General features: G+C 41.3%; 1 protein-coding gene across 1 annotated transcript; it reads right to left on the bottom strand.

Annotated features, from left to right (window-relative positions):
• Positions 1 to 109: 109 nt before the first annotated feature.
• entpd1 (ectonucleoside triphosphate diphosphohydrolase 1) lies at positions 110 to 13,274 on the bottom strand. Its single transcript, XM_076999445.1, has 10 exons — positions 12,877 to 13,274; positions 4,798 to 4,925; positions 4,353 to 4,470; positions 3,923 to 4,073; positions 2,867 to 3,026; positions 2,256 to 2,468; positions 1,902 to 2,153; positions 1,662 to 1,769; positions 1,401 to 1,538; positions 110 to 1,214 (listed from the first exon to the last, which is right to left on the bottom strand). The coding sequence occupies exons 1-10, from the start codon at positions 12,890 to 12,892 to the stop codon at positions 1,005 to 1,007; spliced, it is 1,494 nt and encodes a 497-aa protein (XP_076855560.1). The 5' UTR covers positions 12,893 to 13,274; the 3' UTR covers positions 110 to 1,004.
• Positions 13,275 to 18,677: the final 5,403 nt, after the last annotated feature.

Below are 18,677 nucleotides of genomic sequence, written 5' to 3'. Positions count from 1 at the left end.
AATACATTCTTACTATATTCCTGTGGAATTGTGGCTTACTGTAAACCTTCGTAAGGAATGCTGATTTTTACTTTGACATGCTGAATAGATAAAATAAAAAAACTTTAAAACATTTTAAGAACATTATTTTATAGAAAATACCATATACATTTAGAATACGCACAGTGTCACCTTATAAAAAAACTCACTGATCTCTTTAATGTTTAAAAATATAAAAACAGAACTTCAGAAGCAAATAAAACTCTAATAACATAGATAGGAATTGTAAATGGATGTGCATGATATGACAGGGCAAACAGTCACTTTACGCATACACCACAGTGTGATATATCAAACAACAAACAAAAACAGTACTTGAACCTTTTGGGTAAAAAATGTGCCTCCGTGGTTTTTGGGACGTCTTAGTTAGGGATAACTTCTCACATTTTGGGATAGCTTCCCACAGTTTGGGATAGCTTGCAATGATTTAAGATAGATAGTTACACTGAATCAAGACATTTACATATAACAGGGCTATGTTACCTTTGTCCTATCAGAGAGCCTTAAAAAGAAAAAAATATTGTATTTTGTTCTGCATGAGAATGAACATGGTTTTTTTTTATAAGTATTTAAAGGCACACTATAGAGAGAGAATGTTGGAAAGACATAAGTTTCTCCTATACGGGAATATTCAATTATATATATATATATATCTCCTGAGATTTTGGAGACAGTTCATCATAACCTAATGAGTGTACATTAGATCAGTGGGGGAGTGTGCTTTGTGTGTCCCAACGTTCCTCTATTTCACTGGATTCTCCAACATATCCATCTTCAGATTTGATTTCTTGGAATGAGGTATGAAGTTTCTGTTTCTGAAATGTAAAACTCTTTCTGAACTGGTTATTAAATCACAGAGGTGGAAACTCTGAAGTGGTCATTTGTCCTGTAAGTTTCAGTCTTCAGTGACAGATGTTGCCTGTGGCTGTCAGAAACACTTACAGAACGCCATTGCCTTGTCAGATCTAAATAGCGTCTCTCTGGCCTAAGCCAGCTGGACGGCGGAAGCATTTGTAGGCAATTAAACAAAGGAAGAGAATTATCAAGGAGAGGAGGACCATGAATGTGACATAACCTCCATGAGGCAGGAGTGGTGTGTCTGGAGCTTCTGCAGGGATCATGTTCGTCAGATTCAGCATGTAACCCAACGTCCAGCCAGCGTCACTGTGACCGATCTGCACAGACACAAGGTTTCCATCCACCACTAATAGACACCACTAATAGCAACAAAACCAGTGTTCCAAGATTTCATACACAAGTATGCTGTACACATGACAAATGTCATACACAAGTAAACATTTGAATGAACTGTCCCTTTGGAAGTGTACGAAAGATTTATTTAATAGATGAGCTAAGAATACCTGCTTTATGAAATGTATGTTTTCCCAGTTGTTGGATGTGAAGTTGTAGCCATGTTCCAGCAAAGTCAGGATGTAGGTACCTGAGAAGCAGTATTCTGCTAGATATTTTTCCTTCACTTTAGTATTATTTTTCTTTATCTGTAACAGTAAATAAAAATTTGCATTAAATTAGCAGTGGAATAAATTCAGTATGATGTGTTGTCTGTAAAAAAAAGTTGCATTTTTCCAGAGTGTTTCTGGTTGGTAGAATAAAAGTCTTACAGTATTCCAGGAAGTGCCACAGTATGAAGCTAGTATTTCTTTAGCTTTGGGTAACGCGTGATTAGTCAGATCCAAGAAGTTCATCACGAAATAAAAAGCTGAAAATGCCTGTAGACAAATTATATATGATCAGTTTTGATGAACTTTTTTCAATGCATTTCCACATGCAATCAATTCACACTTCTTATGGTAATTCTCAGGTATATATGTAGTGTAATTCACAATAGTGAATTTCCTTACCCCAAAGCTCCCTTGTACCGGGGGCTGGAAGACCCCATTGAAGGAGCATGTTGAATAATTACACTGACTTTTCTGAAAGACTTTCATGACCTCCTCACGACAACCTTCCCAATCCCCAGTGCCCACAAGGGTGATGTTTTTCTGGGGCAAATTCAGATCTACTACACAGGGGCTATTAAACACACTCTGCAAGGTTTTGGTGACAGTGTAGCCTTGATGGAAGCAAGGACTTTGCAGAATAATTATATCTGGCTTAGGAAAGAACACAAAATATCAGAGTGTAAGAAGCAAGGATCTATTTATGGATTAGCAATGTGTGTTACTAATTTAACTCACCTTTACTAAGTATCTCACCTTTTCATTTAGTGTTGGTATGTTCTGTGACAAAGAAAGCTTTAGAACCTGGTCTTTTCCATAGCAGAGGAAACTGTGGGTATATAGATGGTAATTGTTTCCATAAAGGCGAAAGTCAATAGCATTTTCTGGAGACTCCACTGCTTCTTTAGTAACAAAGGTGATCTGAGTGGAAGCACCTCCTAGGTCAAGAGCTCCTATAGTTCCTGAAGCCTAAACACACACACACACACACACACACACACACACACACACACACACACACACACACACACACACACACACACACACACACACACACACACACACACAAATCTGTGTAATATTGTAAATACTAATAAAACAAGGGTAGAAATTATAATATGTGCACAATAACCACTAGTAATTAAATTGATAATATGTTTAGTTATAGTTTCATTCTCTTACAAATTCTTGTTCCACCAACTAATACATTCGCATAACTGTTTCATATATTTTATTTTTCATCAGAGTGAAAACCCACTATTTTGGGAGTCATATTTGTATCAAATTTTAAAGTGACCCATAATGCTCATCTGTGTGCACCAAGGACTAACACAATGTGTGATAAAATGGCTGGATGTCTGCTGTACCCTTCTGAAGTTATCATTCAAGTAGTTGACAGTGATCCAGCCAAACGCTCCCTCTTCTTGGCCAGTGATGATACGAGCTCCCTGGTAGGAAAACGGGTAGGTCTGCAGGAACTGCTCCACAGACTTCAACACTTCTTCTGATGCACTGTCATTCTCCATCCTTAACAAAGTACATTGCGTGATCTATAGTTAGTTACAACAGCGCAGTCTGTAAGCAATTTGAGAACAAACCACTTTACATTTGTTTTGGCTGTGTAGTCCAGCACATTAGATTTGAAAGGTGTTGGGTCTAAAGCAGCACGGACTGTGGTGTGTTTGGCTTCTGGTCAGGGATCGATGAAAGCCAATTAGAAATTGTTCAAAGTCCTGAACATCAAATGTAGCAAATGTAATAATATGTTTCAGGTTACTGTCCAGCTGAAAGGAGCTTGGTTGAATCCAATCAACTAAGATGGTTTTGTACACTTGAGAATTCCCTCTGATGCTACTGTTGGCAGTCACATCCATAAAGAAAAATGAACCTGTTCCACTAGCATCCAGATATGCTACGCCATCATTGTTAACAGATGAGATGGCATGATTTGGACATTCCACTGCTTTGATTCTTCTCTTTATGGTTGTCTCAGGGCAGGAGAGCACATATCCTGGATCCAGGGAACTGTTTTTCATCATGACTGTGAGCATGCTTCAATGATAGTTTGTTGCTAAATTCTGAAATATGTTCAGACCGTGACTTCAAATAACCTAATGTTCTGGCTGTGTGTCAGTTTGATTTGTTGTAATTTTATTAGACTTCACAATGCTTTTTGCTCCTTCAACCTGATGTATATTATACCTGATGCAATAATACACTAGTAAAACGCACTGGACTCCAGAGACAAAACTGATGTCCAGATTCTAGTCATTAATGTGCGTTACTGTGTGCTAATAAACACCAGATCAGTTGATCTTAATGAGTTTATCAGTCACAAGTAATCAAATAATTCATAATACTTTTACACAAATGACCTAAAGATTCTCTTTCTAAATACTCTCATAACATTTAAAAGTATTTACTTGAGTAATCTCATGCCTGCTGTGGCTCCCAAGTATACAGGAGTCTCATGGTGCCTGTGGACAGGTATGACCTCGCGAGCTTGGTCCATACACTCCTTCAGGGACTCACCAGCCAGCGTTGGTTTATCTGAGTAGCTGGAAATGCCCTTGCCTTTCAGAAACAGCGTTATTCAGCACACTTAGACACTTCTCCAGCGTAACAGACATCTGCAGCCTTTTAAACCCCTAGGAATCATCAGGTTCATCATGGGAATCACAAGGTGAGATCTATAGGTTTTAAAGGTAATGACTATGAAGTAACATGGCTATACTGAGTTATTGACCAGACAATGATATTCCACCTTTTGGCCATGAAAAGCATGAACAAAGTTTGAAGTCTCCCTGATGAAGATTGTTGCCTCTATTCATTGTGAGTGCTGTGTTCATGTACCTTTGACAGGGCAGGCGGTCCTCTGTTCAACCATGCCAGTGTTATTTTCTTTCTCTGCTGGCCATTGATAGATGTAGACAGATGTGTGAGAGGACCCAGCATCCAAAACAATGCCATACTGCAGAGAAAAGGACAGGCAGAATAAGAGCCCTCCGAAGAACATGAACATGAACTGGCAAAGGTATTAAGGTACGGAATTTACCAGCTTTTTCCCTTTTGAAATCTACTCATACCCCATACATTCAACCATTTGGGATCAACTTATACCCATACATTCAATCCTTTGAGGTCCTCTCATGCCCCATACTTTCGCCCCTTTGAGATCCACATATACCCCATACATTCATCCCTTTGAGATCCACTCATACCCCATTCTTTCACCCTTTTGATATCCATATATACCCCATACATTATACCTTCACCCCTTTGGAATCATACCTCATACCTTATATTTCTGATGTGGTGGTTTGTTTTGTACCACACCAATGGTCACCATCATGATGATTCCCAGGGTGATGAAGACAGCAATGATGATGATTGCTGGCCGGTGCCATGGATTCTTGACTTTCATTTCTAGAGTAAACGGAAACATGAATAAACGGATTGAGTGCAGCTGTTATCAGGCAAATTCACAAAGCTTCTCCTTCAGGAAAAACACTCGTCAAACCCTTTAGATTTCACATTCTGTAAAGATTTATTGTTACAGATGCTTCTGAAGAGCAAATGATCAACTTACCTAACTAGTGCACAATCATAGTCACTAACCTTAAAACTACCCACAGACTAACAGTGAAATACTTGACATGTGCGAGATCTTCCCACTGCTGAAACAATGCAGCAGGTGAAAGATAACAAGAACAAATGTGACACTTAAATGGTCAACTTAGCAATGGGCTGTGTGGAAACTAAGATAAGGCTCTGTTTAAGATACTGTTCCAGAGTCAGTAACTGCGGTGTTCTCCTGCTGTGTTTATACAGTAGTTTGGACTGATTTGCTGTGTGTTTTAACTGGCTTATGCTTTGTTTTTTTCCTCTCTTTGCCACTATATACACAGATCATCTATCACATCGGTGGGTGAGGGGTTCGAGTCGCAGTGAAATACACAAGGCTTTCCAGAGAAACAGGACCTACCAGAGAAAAGAGGTCTTTCAATTGTGACATCCTGTTTCAGCAGTGTCCTTATCAAGTCAGGAGATTCTAAAATGCATCACTTTAGCCTGTGTCAGTGGTTAAAATGAACAAAAACACCATCTTTTTGTGAAGTTTTTCTTGTCTGTGTTGAAAGTCTTTAGAAGCCGTGGGATTCCCAGAGCATGAGACAGTTGTACTTTGAAGCACAAGTGTCAGAGCCCCATCCCTCTTCACTGGCTTGCCCAAAGCCAGTTATGGTGCTTCAGTTAATCCTATATCACTTCCCTTGGCATACTCTAAAATCACACAGAGTACGTCATCGGAGAAGTGAAGGTGTTAGGTTGAGGTTTCATCAACCTTTCTATCTATTCTAGCATGCGTTTTGGAATTACATAATTCTAACCTTAGGATAAGATGGATTGTTTTTTTTCCCCACAATATTAGGAGATGTGTTTATGTAACAAACAAATTCAAAATGTTTTCATAAACTGAGATAAGGTAGCATTTTAGATATATTTCTGTCCACTTTAATAGTTTAACGGCTTCCTGAGATACATGGAAGTTCTTCAGCTATGCACAGCAAATAAACTCTAAAACTTGAACCAGGAATAGATTGAATTGCCACTTGCTAATAAAACTTTCAGTTTAAATTTGCCTATTTGCAAGATGGCACACATATCTTGTTGTTGTCCATATTTGTCCAAAACAAAAAGCCTAGTTAAATGCTAAATGTGCTTTCCAACAATAAATTCCTAGAAATAGCATAGAACATTAGCTGATTTCATTGTTTAAAGTTGAAGACAGTGGGCACTTCAATCTGGAACGTTGTTAGCATATTTTATAAGAGCGGCTAATGTGTGTCTCGGGCCTCGTCTGTTCTCCTTTCATCTCGTCTCTTTATTTATACCCAGTTCACAGTGAGGTCAGCGGAGGGAAGCAGCTGGCACAAGCAGCTGAGGAGGCGAATGTCCATGTTGACACAGTCGACCCTATCCACATTCTTGAGCGTCTCTATACTTACTTAAACACGGTCACTTCACACAAAGATCTGCAATGGACCCAAAGGATCCTTTGGCAAAGAAAACTTTGTTTGATCTAAAGATGAATAAAAAACACTGTGTTTACCTAAAAGAAAGTAGTCATTTACTCCATACGTGTCGGGGTCAACTGGCATATCACGGTGGAAGCAGTGGAATCATAACAGGTTTTTGTTGGTTAATATAACATAGGTGGAATATCTGTGTTTCTCTTTTAGTAAATATTAAATATTTCGCACCCAATCCTTGTCACACTATAATATATATCATGTTTCCTTATTTACACCTTGTTTACAGTTAGGACACATCCTTCGTTACAGGAAGGGACTAATCATATTGCCTTACTTTCCAGTCTTAGTTTTCAGAGGGATTAGAAATCCCAGTTAGTACCCTAGGCCTACTTCGAAACAATGAATTAATACACATTGCAAGTTGATGTGTTACTGTAATATTAATAACCAACTAGCATGGAAATGACCCCCAGGGTGCTGTGTGTCTCTCTGCAGCATGTGAATTAAGGATTAATGTTTATTGTTGCTTTATAAAACTGTGGATGGGTATGCATGCATTCATGTATGCACCTGTTCATCCTGCCTGTTTGGGCTTAATTAGCATTTTCTAAGAGTCTGTGGGTCTGTGACCCTCCTCGTGTGAGCCTGTGTTGTTTTTTCTCTCGGTCTTTAGTCTTTTTCTATTATCATAATAATTGATAAATGAACAGTGTGTCTATGGCATCCAACAATAACATGAGAGTTATTCAACACTTACAGTACAATAGTGAACTCCATAGTGCACTCTTATCACTCTTTGCTTGTTTCCCTCCAGGACTGCCCTGCACATTCCCTGTTTGTCCACTGCTATTTTTACACTAAAACATCATTCTGTGTTCTAGAGGGGCACATGTTGGGTCTTTGGGCACTGCTCTGTTTCTTTTTTTCACTTCTTGCACTGCAATGTGTTCAGTATACCAGCTACAGGAGTATAACCCCAATGGACTCGAGGTGTGTCAACTTCTGTACCATATAATGTGTTCATACATTTGTGCATGACTATCTATGTATTTTGGAATAGCATGAATTAATGCTACTAATATCACTAGTGTGCATTTTACTGTTTAGCTATATACATTCTGAATTAAAACTCATTTGACTGCATTTCAACTGTTCAAATGTGACAAGAAGAACACTGAACCAAACAAACACACACACACACACACACACACACACACACACACACACACACACACACACACACACACACAAAGCCATCTCTTAGAACTGGACAGTTTATTCTTCTATTTGGGATTTACAGTCTTGCATCTTGAAGAATCAATTGACTCTCTGCTTCCACTTCTTTCCTGCAGACTGCAATGCCAGCATAAACATACTAATTAATTCTAAGATTACTTCATTGTTAGTCCTTTACTTTACCTAGGAGATGCAAACTGTTACTATGGTGACGCCAGAAACAAATACACTTGGACCCGATGAAGTGTCTTGCTGCTCCTCTATATTAAGCACTGCATTATGGGAATGTCTTAAATGTTTCACTCATCAAACTTTTAACATTCATTGATCAATACATTGATCATACAGTAATGGAAAGAATGTATAATGTCAGGAGTTCTTGAGAGAAGAGAAGCGTACTCACCCTCTCTTGCTAATAAACCTTAAGTCCTTGGTGTTGTGTGTCTCCCATGTACTTCCAAGTTACCATTGTCCTGCAATAAGCAGTTTTGCTAGCGTTGTGTAGTCCTAAGATACTTTATCGATATATGTGCAGCTATAACATATTGTGCCTTAAAAATGAAAAGACGGTCCAGGCTGGAGCTGATATGTAAGAATTAGCCAGGCACAGAGATCTGTGCCTCATCTCATAAGGCTTGTCTGTGCCGATCCTGCCTTGAGGTAATGCAATCCAGGGGAATGTGGTATACCTGAGCAAACAGTCCAAAACAAACAACAGTAGATGCTGGTTTGTACTGTGCATTGTTCAGTAAGTGGGTCGGTACTGGTGTCTAATGGGGAATAAAGTGTCTTAAAGCTCCAGTTACCACATCTGGCAGGTTGACGTTTGGTAACAGTTACACTCCAATGACGCCTGTCTTGCTGATGTGCAAGATACCGATTTCTGTGGGAGGTGTCTATCGTTCTGTTTTTTAGCGGTTCTTTGGAAGTCTGTTATGGTAAATCATACGGTCTTCTGGGGCATTATGTGACGTTCTTCACTGTCCACATTTGGGTTCAGACATCATTTCATCGCTAAGCAGAACTCCTTCTTCATAACTCATTTGAAAACATATATGTCATCTATTCTGTTTCCCAAATATGGTCATATCCTGTTTTAAAACCACACTGACCCTTCACACTGCCGATCACAGTGTATTAGAATGTAATAGGAAATGTTAAAAAGAAACTACAAAATGGTCCTAAGATATATGATTCGTAAGACACTTAGTTCCTCAAACTAGAATTGCAGAATAAATGTACTTAGCATCTGACTATTGAGACTATATTCTGAGTATTCACACAATTAAGACCAAGTTTTAATCACAATAGAGTTTTAAATGCTGTGGTCGTAGGCAGGATCGTTGCAGCAAATTCTGGGCCCTGTACACTCTCAATGTCAGTGGACCCCTATAAATGCCAGTAAACGAGGCACATGAGCAAAATGGGCCCCTCTCCCCTACTCGGGCCCTGGGAAGTCAGGTCTACTTTTCCCCCCACTACCACGCCCATGGTCGTAAGTATATGAACACTTAAGTCACATGAGATCCAAGTGGATGATCCTTGTCAAGTAGTTCTAACAGAAGATCAGGGTGAAGGTTTCGACTAGTTACTTTTAATGCAAATGTAATGGTGTCAAAATAAGAGTCCTTAATGAAATCTAAAAGGACAAAATTAACTAATCTTGGAGCTCATATGGTTTGAGTCTTGCACTGCACCAAGGTTCTAAACTGACTCAATGGTGAAGGTATGCATGACCAGTACTAGTAAATCAAACTTTACTAGAAAACAACAAAAGCTCCTGTCTAATAAAACTTCAAAGAAGATATGTATAGTTTTTAGGAAACCCTGGCCAACAGATTCAGAATTTTTCCAGATTGTTTCGGTGGTGGAAAAAAAACTATTAAATATTGATTTATTAGCCACTAATTGAGTCAAACAAGAGATGTGCTGGATATTAAGTATGTGTTCAGGTGGTATGTTTCAGATCTGTTTTCTGGCAGACAAGGAAAATCTGACTATATGTGTCTACATGTGGTCACACTCTGTGCCGTTTTTCAATTATCATTCAAACAAAGTGTTTGAACTCTGGAAGACACTGCACTGAGAGGCAAATCAAATTATTTCCTCTCTAATTACAGGAAATGGACTGTTTCTGTTATCTGGGATTTTTTTTCAAAGTGAAGTGCTGAAGTGAAGTGAAATGTTTTACTTTTACTAGACGTTTCTAGACTCCATGCAATGGTTTCCAATCCAATTTCCAATCTCTGTGTTCTTTTGCCATGGCTCTTTCATTATAACCTATCATCTAATCATTAGAAATAATCATCATTATCATTATAATTTGTTACAAGAGTACTCAACCTATGTTATAATTTTTTGTGCGAGAGTGCTCAACCTATGCTATAATTTTCATTGCAGGAGTACTCAATCTATGTTGTACTTTTTTACTGCAAAAGAATTCAATCTTTGTTATCATTTTTATTGCAAGAGTACTCAATATGTCAGGAGGACTTGCTTCAGGTAGGACAAGACAGTTCAAATAACAGGCAGTCCTTGGGTTCCAGTAGAAAGTATCTAATGAAGTCAAACTGCTGGTTATAAGATCAGATGAACTAAACATATCCAAGCTGCACAGTGAAATGATTAATATCAACAGACAGAGCTGGACATCCCACCCTGCAGCCTTTCCATTATGTCATCACAGGAAAATAGCTTAACACCACATAACAGATATTTGTGTACAGAAAATCACTTTCCTTGAGACCCACAATATAAAATGGATCACCACTTTAAACAGGGACAATGTAATAGTACACATGAAGGAAAAGCCTCCTTGCATGCGTTTGCAAAAGAAGTCAGTGTTCTGGGTGCTCTGCCATGGGTCACTGATCCATTAAGAACAAAAATATTCAGGAAATATTATTGTTTAGATGAAGTATCCAAAGCCAGCAAGAGACACAAAACACTAGATGCTTCAAGCCTTCAACCAGAGAGTGTTCAAGTGTTCCCCTTGCCTGGAGGGGCTACCTCCTTCTTGTGACTTATCAAGGAAAGCCAGGCTTTAGAGAATGAGTCATGCCTCTAAGTAATGTTGCTTTAGCCACTATATTGAACAAAGTGAATACTTTAATCACCAGAGTGATTAAAGTTCTTGTACTTGTTTCCTGAGATTTTCAGCTCCACCCTACCAAAGACCTGGCGCATTACAGTCAACCCTTAATTTCCCCTTCACCCCCACGCATATGCACCTCGGTGCCAACGCCTAAAAGACTTCATAATACGAGTAACAGCAACACACTAGCAATTGACTGCTGTCAATCAATTTTATGCAAAGTAACCTTTTTTTTTTGGATATTTGGACATTTTGAAAGTTTTTCATGTTTAAAGGCACCAGCAACAGACCCCAAACACCCTTCAAGAAACACTGATGCAGTTGAAACCAATGTGCCATTGATTTTTCAAGCAGGAAAAAGCAGGAAGCATATGTTATTACTGCCTGGTAAACGGAGCTGTCTGAAAGAATGATTAGATACTGGACATGGTTCAGACAAATCAGAAGTGTTTGGTATGGTAGAATTATAAAAATAAACAAACAGCCCATGAATGTTGTGCCTTAAACTTGTAATGTTATATATCTTCATTATGCCAATTAATATATGTTCTCACTGACACAGTGAGAGAACAAGTTATGATGTACTCCTAGGTGGTAGCTTGGGTTGTTGTGTTAGGCTGTAGTTTACTTCTGCGTGCACTAGAGGAAGTTTACCTATTCCAACTTTTCTTAGCCATACATGTCTATACGGTGGATGTTTTGCACAGTGCTGAAAATGCAAACATTGCTACAGATGTCAGTTAGTTTCATACATATTTGTTACTTCCTGCAGGACTTCTCTTTTTTTCAGAGAGGCCTCGAGCATGTTAAACAGCCCCAACAAACAGGGAATCACCACGGCTCCACTTCTTCAATGGTTTCTCAGAGGACTTCTTCAATTAACACATGACCGGAATAATAAGGACGTGCACATGGACCTTGTGTCAGCAACAGGAAGTGTTGGTTTCCCCAGGGCAGTAAAAAGTGGGGCCAGTAAGTGGGCAATGGCTGGATGGCAAAGGCACTTTGTGTGTGACGGTATCCATCCTGTAGCATAAACATGAGTGTGCAGGAACTCTGAGGCACAAGCTTCCCCACACACGGTCCTCTTTGTTTTAACATGACTTAACAAGATAAATGTGGCTGTTGAACATGCTTTTCAAACTGTTTGCATTTTAATTTGCCCATTGTCTTGGAAACTTTGACTTTTTTAATGTAGAGTTTCGTAGTTTCCAGATGGCCTCAGTCAGAGCGACCCTCCCGGTGTTATATAAAGGGCTTTCCTCTCACACTGTGCCTCAAGCACTCTGAGCACTAGGGGAAATATGGTCCAACATCATCCAGACTCCATCTTAATGGCTCATTTAAACAGAGACTATAAGCTGTGGATAGAAGCAGGCCAGACCAATGTCAATGCTGCAAAGTGTGTGGTGTGCAAGAATGTTGCATTAGTTTTCTAGTCATAATGGAAATGCAATAAATAAATCAAACATATCCTGAGGTAAACATATCCTGTGGTATTCTTTCCTTTATTCCTTTTTGAACAACCCTTTAAGCATGCTTCAGAGGACCTTTTAGAAGACTTTTTTCTGACATTGTCATGATTTGATTTTGTTTGGTTCTCTTGAAAGAATTTTGTGGCAGACTTTCATTCACACCATTTAAATAATGTCATAAACACATGGGATAAAGTGTATGGCTTTACTGAATTTCCAAGCAACCCAGGAAAGCATGGCAAATAAATAAATGAAAAAAGAATAAACAAAACTACACACCAAAGTGCTTGCGATTCTGATATTCTGATTTGATCAGCTGGGTTTAACCGCAAGCTCATCTACACCACCAGTTTTGTTTCAGCCCTGGATATTTCATCTGCCAGCCATCTGGACCTGAGTAACTTGACTCTGAAACCCTTTCCCTGCTTTATGTGCAGCTGGTTTCCCGCCATTCATAATGCTGCATCTCGGCCGGCGGCGAACACCCTGACACCCTGAATGCTCAGACAGAAGTGCATGTGAAAATGCGCTTCACCTACCTCTCTGTGCATCCATCCACGTAGCCTCTTTTATTCCTTTCTCACACCACCTCTCTTTCTTTCTCTTCCTCTCTCTGTCACTCTCTGAGATCCCCTCTCCCTCTGTCTTCTGGTCTCCTTTTTTTTTTTTGGCTCGGGTTCCTCAGCAGGTCTTTCCCATTCTTCGGGCCCTTTATAAGGTCGGTGGGTGAGAGTGGGCGGGGCTGTCTCCAGCTCCTCCCCTCCCTCGCTCTCTCACAGACCCAACTCTCACTATCGCGTTGCCCCCTCGCTCCTGCCTCACTTAGAATGGATCACTTGTGTCCATATCTGAGTGCATGTGCGCATGCATGAGAGTGCAGAAGAGTGAGAAAGGCTGTTGGGCTCACAGGATTATGTGAACAGCATGGCTAGGTTGCTTCAGCGTCAACACACTGGTACTCTCTCACACTAGTTGCTATTGTCCTGCCACTGTTCCCTTCCTCTAGGGGCTGACTTCCGGCCAGGCTTCTATCCAGCACAAAAGCCTGTTTGTTTTTCATCTATTTCTTCCTTGTTTTTATTTCCAAGGCTGACAACTTTCTTTCACTTCCTGTTTTCAAAAAAATATTTATAAAAGCCATCTATTCAACACGAAATGCAAAATTATTTACCAGTGTAACTATAACAGTCTGAAAGATTACATTACATCCTTTGTCTCTTTTGTGTGCCAGAGCTTTTAATGTGGTAATCCCTTGGGGAAAATATGTCACAGTGGACACAGAAATCAGATCCCACATTCTAGGAGCATGTAGGAAGTGAAATGTAGATTTAGTGAGGGATTACGTATAAGGAACAGGAGAAAACTACGCTGAATATCATTACTCCCTGGTAACTTCTGCCTTATGAGCATAAAATGACATGTTTCGCCATAGTTATGTTCTGACACATAGGCTAGTTGTTTAGAATGGGGCCCTAGAGATGGAAACAAAACAACAGAGCAATGCTAGTAATGCAGGCACAGTTAGCAGAATAAGAGGGTAACAGATATAAAGACCGACAGACAGACAGATGGCCAGACAACTTAAATGCTGAGTTTTTGAAAACTGAAAACTCTTTGACACCATTCTGTTTTTTCAGCATTCTCGGTTCCCATGTTTAAAAAAGAGAAGCAATGTGCAGCTAAATGAAAGAAAGATAAAAATGCAAAGAAACATTTATCTCTCACTCACACACACACTTTTAGAAAAGGAGGGAAGATGTTTTACTGTAGACAGTATAAAAGATACCAGTCTAAAAGATACAGGTGAGGATCTGTGAGCCATTTTCAGACAGTGCTAGTTTAGTGATAACTGCTCCAGGGAGCTCCTTTGAAAGAGAGGGCCTCTGGAAGAGTATGTTCAAGCTGGACTGAATAACTAGGACTGAAATTATATTATCTGACTGAAAAGTTTGGTTAACTTGTAATTAATCAACAAGAGATTTTTGGGATATTTTGGAAAACCAACTATTCCTGGAGATATGGAAATGGATTGTAATGACATGATCTCACTAAATGGAGCATGACTGAACATATTTAGAACACACTTGCTGTCTCTGTGGCACTAAATGCATAATTCATGGAATGAAAATCCTATCTCTCTAACTTCTGTTGAAAGCACAGAACACAGCCTCTGGAAGGGGAGCATACATGCCATTTTAATTAAAGTCACTGAAAATCGTTTCCAAGGGAAAGTCAGTTTGGATCATGGAAACACAAGATGAATGCAAACATTTTGTATTGTTTCCATGTGATCCTTCACCCCAAATGAACAGAAAACTAAAATAACTCACTGGAGTAAAAATCTCATTGAGCATCTTTGAGTCTTGGTGTAGACCCATTTTTTCCCGTCTTGATTTGACGGCACAAAAAAGTTATCTGTGTTGCTTTATTGTCACTGAAATCTGAATGCCTGATTATCTAATCTAGAGGTTTATTATGTTCAGCCTCTAAAGAAACTTTAGCAGAAACCAGTTTCACATTCTAGACAATTATTGTCTTCAAAGAAACTGGGACTGCTTGACATTCAAACTGCAGCATTCACTTCAATACTGTAAATATAACTAAATACAGTTTAATAAGAAGAAATACATGAAAGTTTCCTTTATTATATGTACAGTGCACACACAAGTAAAATATACTGAAATGCTGAGTCCATTATTTTCAAGATGCAAGGTAGGTAACCTTTCAGCACTGGGGTCTTGGGTTCAAGTTCCTATTTGAGAGAAGTTTCCATGTCCTTCCTGTGTCCATGAGGGTTTCCTCTGTGGGATTCTGGGTTCCTCCCACAGTCCAAAAACATGGAGATTAGGATTGGCTGTCCCTACAAAATTCTGTGTGTGTGTTTGTGTGTGTGTGTGTGTGTGTGTGTGTGTGTGTGTGTGTGTGTGTGTGTGTGTGTGTGTAGTACCCAGAGGTGGATTAGGCACTGTCCTGGGTGTTGTCTTCTCTCTCCCCTCCCTGCACCTTGGTCAGACCCCCCCCCCCCCCCCCCCCCCCCCCCCCCCCCCCGGGCCACCGAGGTTTCAGGTTGAGAGTATGCTGTGTCCAATTGGCTGGTGTTTCTCACTGGTGTGTTACTGGATGCAAATGTCTGCACCTGTGCTAATTGAAAGGTGCTATATAAATGTAAAATGTATTCACAAGTTCATATAGTGTACTGGTATAGGACAATGAGCAATAGCAAAAATAAAATGAAATAAAACAAGACATGTAGATAATGCACGTGCAACTGCAATATGTCCAAAACAGGGCTAATGTTGGCTGTAGGGAGAGAAAGGTTTATATAAACATTAAGAAAAAAGCCACACAAAAGAGACTAAAAGTTGTGCACACAATAAAATAGAATTGGAGTGAATAGAATACAGGCTATCCTGAAAACAAGATGGACTCTGTACAATCTAAAATTGCATGCTAATAAAATGCACATGTAAGACTGCTGACCACAACAAAACTGTAACTAAGGAAAGACTATTGTTGTGTGATTACGTCATGCCATGTGTTTCTAAAGCCATTTATTTATTGAATGGCCTCCTGACAACCTCAAGGTTATGAAAGCTTCCTTTGGTTTGATTATGGTAGGAATTGGCCCTGAAGCCTATTGTTGTCATGTAAGTGTTCTGTTAAGGTAGTCTACTGATTGATTTGATTCGGATTGGACTCATACATCCAGAAAATGCTTTAATGTGTCTTACATTAATTTGCGCGTGGGAGACACTGTGAGATAACGCATGTAATGGAGGCTTGGTGTGTAAGGAGATTTTACATAAGGGTTAGACAATGTGAGAATTACCTCACTGCTTTAATGTCCTTAGACATCTTTCTTTTAGAATTTATTCCTTTATTTACATGACATGACCATGCATATGCAGAAATACACACACATATACACACACACACACACACACACACACACACACACACACGCACACACACACACACACAGCACAGCACAGCACAGCACAGCACAAAATAAGATTCCATGCATTCCAGTCAATAAAGCTGGGCCATAATAAATGAGAATAACAGACTCAAAGAAGCTCTGTTTTAGTCATGAAGTAAGATCCCTTTGATGCATGTGTCTTAGACTATACACACAGCATTCATATAAAACTGTAACTAAGTAACTGCAGAGTGTGGAAAATGAATGCAACCTGCTGGAACATCTGGCCGTGGTCCACCAAAGGAAGCCTTCTTGATAACAGTGAGGGCTTTAGCCACAGGCCTGGCATGGCCTACTGCGAGTCTCAGTGAGGGCTTTTGCCACAGGCCTGGCATGGCCTACTGCGAGTCTCAGTGAGGGCTTTAGCCACAGGCCTGGCATGGCCTACTGTGAGTCTCAGTGAGGGCTTTAGCCACAGGCCTGGCATGGCCTACTGTGAGTCTCAGTGAGGGCTTTTGCCACAGGCCTGGCATGGCCCACTGCGAGTCTCAGTGAGGGCTTTTGCCACAGGCCTGGCATGGCCTACTGCGAGTCTCAGTGAGGGCTTTTGCCACAGGCCTGGCATGGGCTACTGCGAGTCTCAGTGAGGGCTTTAGCCACAGGCCTGGCATGGCCTACTGCGAGTCTCAGTGAGGGCTTTAGCCACAGGCCTGGCATGGCCTACTGCGAGTCTCAGTGAGGGCTTTTGCCACAGGCCTGGCATGGCCTACTGCGAGTCTCAGTGAGGGCTTTTGCCACAGGCCTGGCATGGCCCACTGCGAGTCTCAGTGAGGGCTTTAGCCACAGGCCTGGCATGGCCTACTGCAAGTCTCAGTGAGGGCTTTTGCCACAGGCCTGGCATGGCCTACTGCGAGTCTCAGTGAGGGCTTTTTTCCACAGGCCTGGCATGGCCTACTGCAAGTCTCAGTGAGGGCTTTTGCCACAGGCCTGGCATGGCCTACTGCGAGTCTCAGTGAGGGCTTTAGCCACAGGCCTGGCATGGCCTACTGTGAGTCTCAGTGAGGGCTTTAGCCACAGGCCTGGCATGGCCTACTGTGAGTCTCAGTGAGGGCTTTTGCCACAGGCCTGGCATGGCCCACTGCGAGTCTCAGTGAGGGCTTTTGCCACAGGCCTGGCATGGCCTACTGCGAGTCTCAGTGAGGGCTTTTGCCACAGGCCTGGCATGGGCTACTGCGAGTCTCAGTGAGGGCTTTAGCCACAGGCCTGGCATGGCCTACTGCGAGTCTCAGTGAGGGCTTTAGCCACAGGCCTGGCATGGCCTACTGCGAGTCTCAGTGAGGGCTTTTGCCACAGGCCTGGCATGGCCTACTGCGAGTCTCAGTGAGGGCTTTTGCCACAGGCCTGGCATGGCCCACTGCGAGTCTCAGTGAGGGCTTTAGCCACAGGCCTGGCATGGCCTACTGCAAGTCTCAGTGAGGGCTTTTGCCACAGGCCTGGCATGGCCTACTGCGAGTCTCAGTGAGGGCTTTTTTCCACAGGCCTGGCATGGCCTACTGCAAGTCTCAGTGAGGGCTTTTGCCACAGGCCTGGCATGGCCTACTGCGAGTCTCAGTGAGGGCTTTTGCCACAGGCCTGGCATGGCCTACTGCAAGTCTCAGTGAGGGCTTTTGCCACAGGCCTGGCATGGCCTACTGCGAGTCTCAGTGAGGGCTTTTGCCACAGGCCTGGCATGGCCTACTGCGAGTCTCAGTGAGGGCTTTAGCCACAGGCCTGGCATGGCCCACTGTGAGTCTCAGTGAGGGCTTTAGCCACAGGCCTGGCATGGCCTACTGCGAGCCTCAGTGAGGGCTTTTGCCACAGGCCTGGCATGGCCCTCTGCGAGTCTCAGTGAGGGCTTTTGCCACAGGCCTGGCATGGCCCACTGCGAGTCTCAGTGAGGGCTTTTGCCACAGGCCTGGCATGGCCCACTGCGAGTCTTTTCTTGTAGTCTAGTTCTGCAACATCTTTGTACATTAAAGTCCACAATAAAATACGTGCATAATTAATTAAAAATAAAAGGCATGAAGGACAAAAATAAAATTCCTTGTTCCCTGCTTTGATGAAACAAGTAGGCCTACTATTGTGTGTGTGTGTGTGTGTGTGTGTGTGTGTGTGTGGTTTAGCTTTTTTTTCTAGATTATCGTGCCCCCTGGTGTAATAGATTGAAACTACGTGCTACCAATTACACCAGTAACTAGACTCGATAATCACAACCAGTGACCTGAACATTTGTGAAATTAAAATTGTGGATGAGTAGGGATGATTTTTTTTCCTGTTACTTGTACCTAACATATGTTTGTCATTCTCTACGCTTGTTTTCTACGGTCACACGCGAACGTCCCAGCGCGTGTTAACGCGTTTGTGAATCAGCCCACTACGTAG

The sequence above is a fragment of the Brachyhypopomus gauderio genome, chromosome 3 (assembly GCF_052324685.1).
Source record: "Brachyhypopomus gauderio isolate BG-103 chromosome 3, BGAUD_0.2, whole genome shotgun sequence".
NCBI classification, from domain to species: Eukaryota; Metazoa; Chordata; class Actinopteri; order Gymnotiformes; family Hypopomidae; genus Brachyhypopomus; species Brachyhypopomus gauderio.
Note: the sequence above shows the minus strand (reverse complement) of the source record. Positions and strands in the feature narration are given on the sequence as shown.

Coding starts and splice junctions, on each gene's coding strand:
- entpd1 (XM_076999445.1), bottom strand. Junction 2,469..2,866: donor TGAATGATAACTTCAGAAGG/GTACAGCAGACA, acceptor GTGTGTGTTTAG/GCTTCAGGAACTATAGGAGC. Junction 1,770..1,901: donor CGGTACAAGGGAGCTTTGGG/GTAAGGAAATTC, acceptor ATTTGTCTACAG/GCATTTTCAGCTTTTTATTT.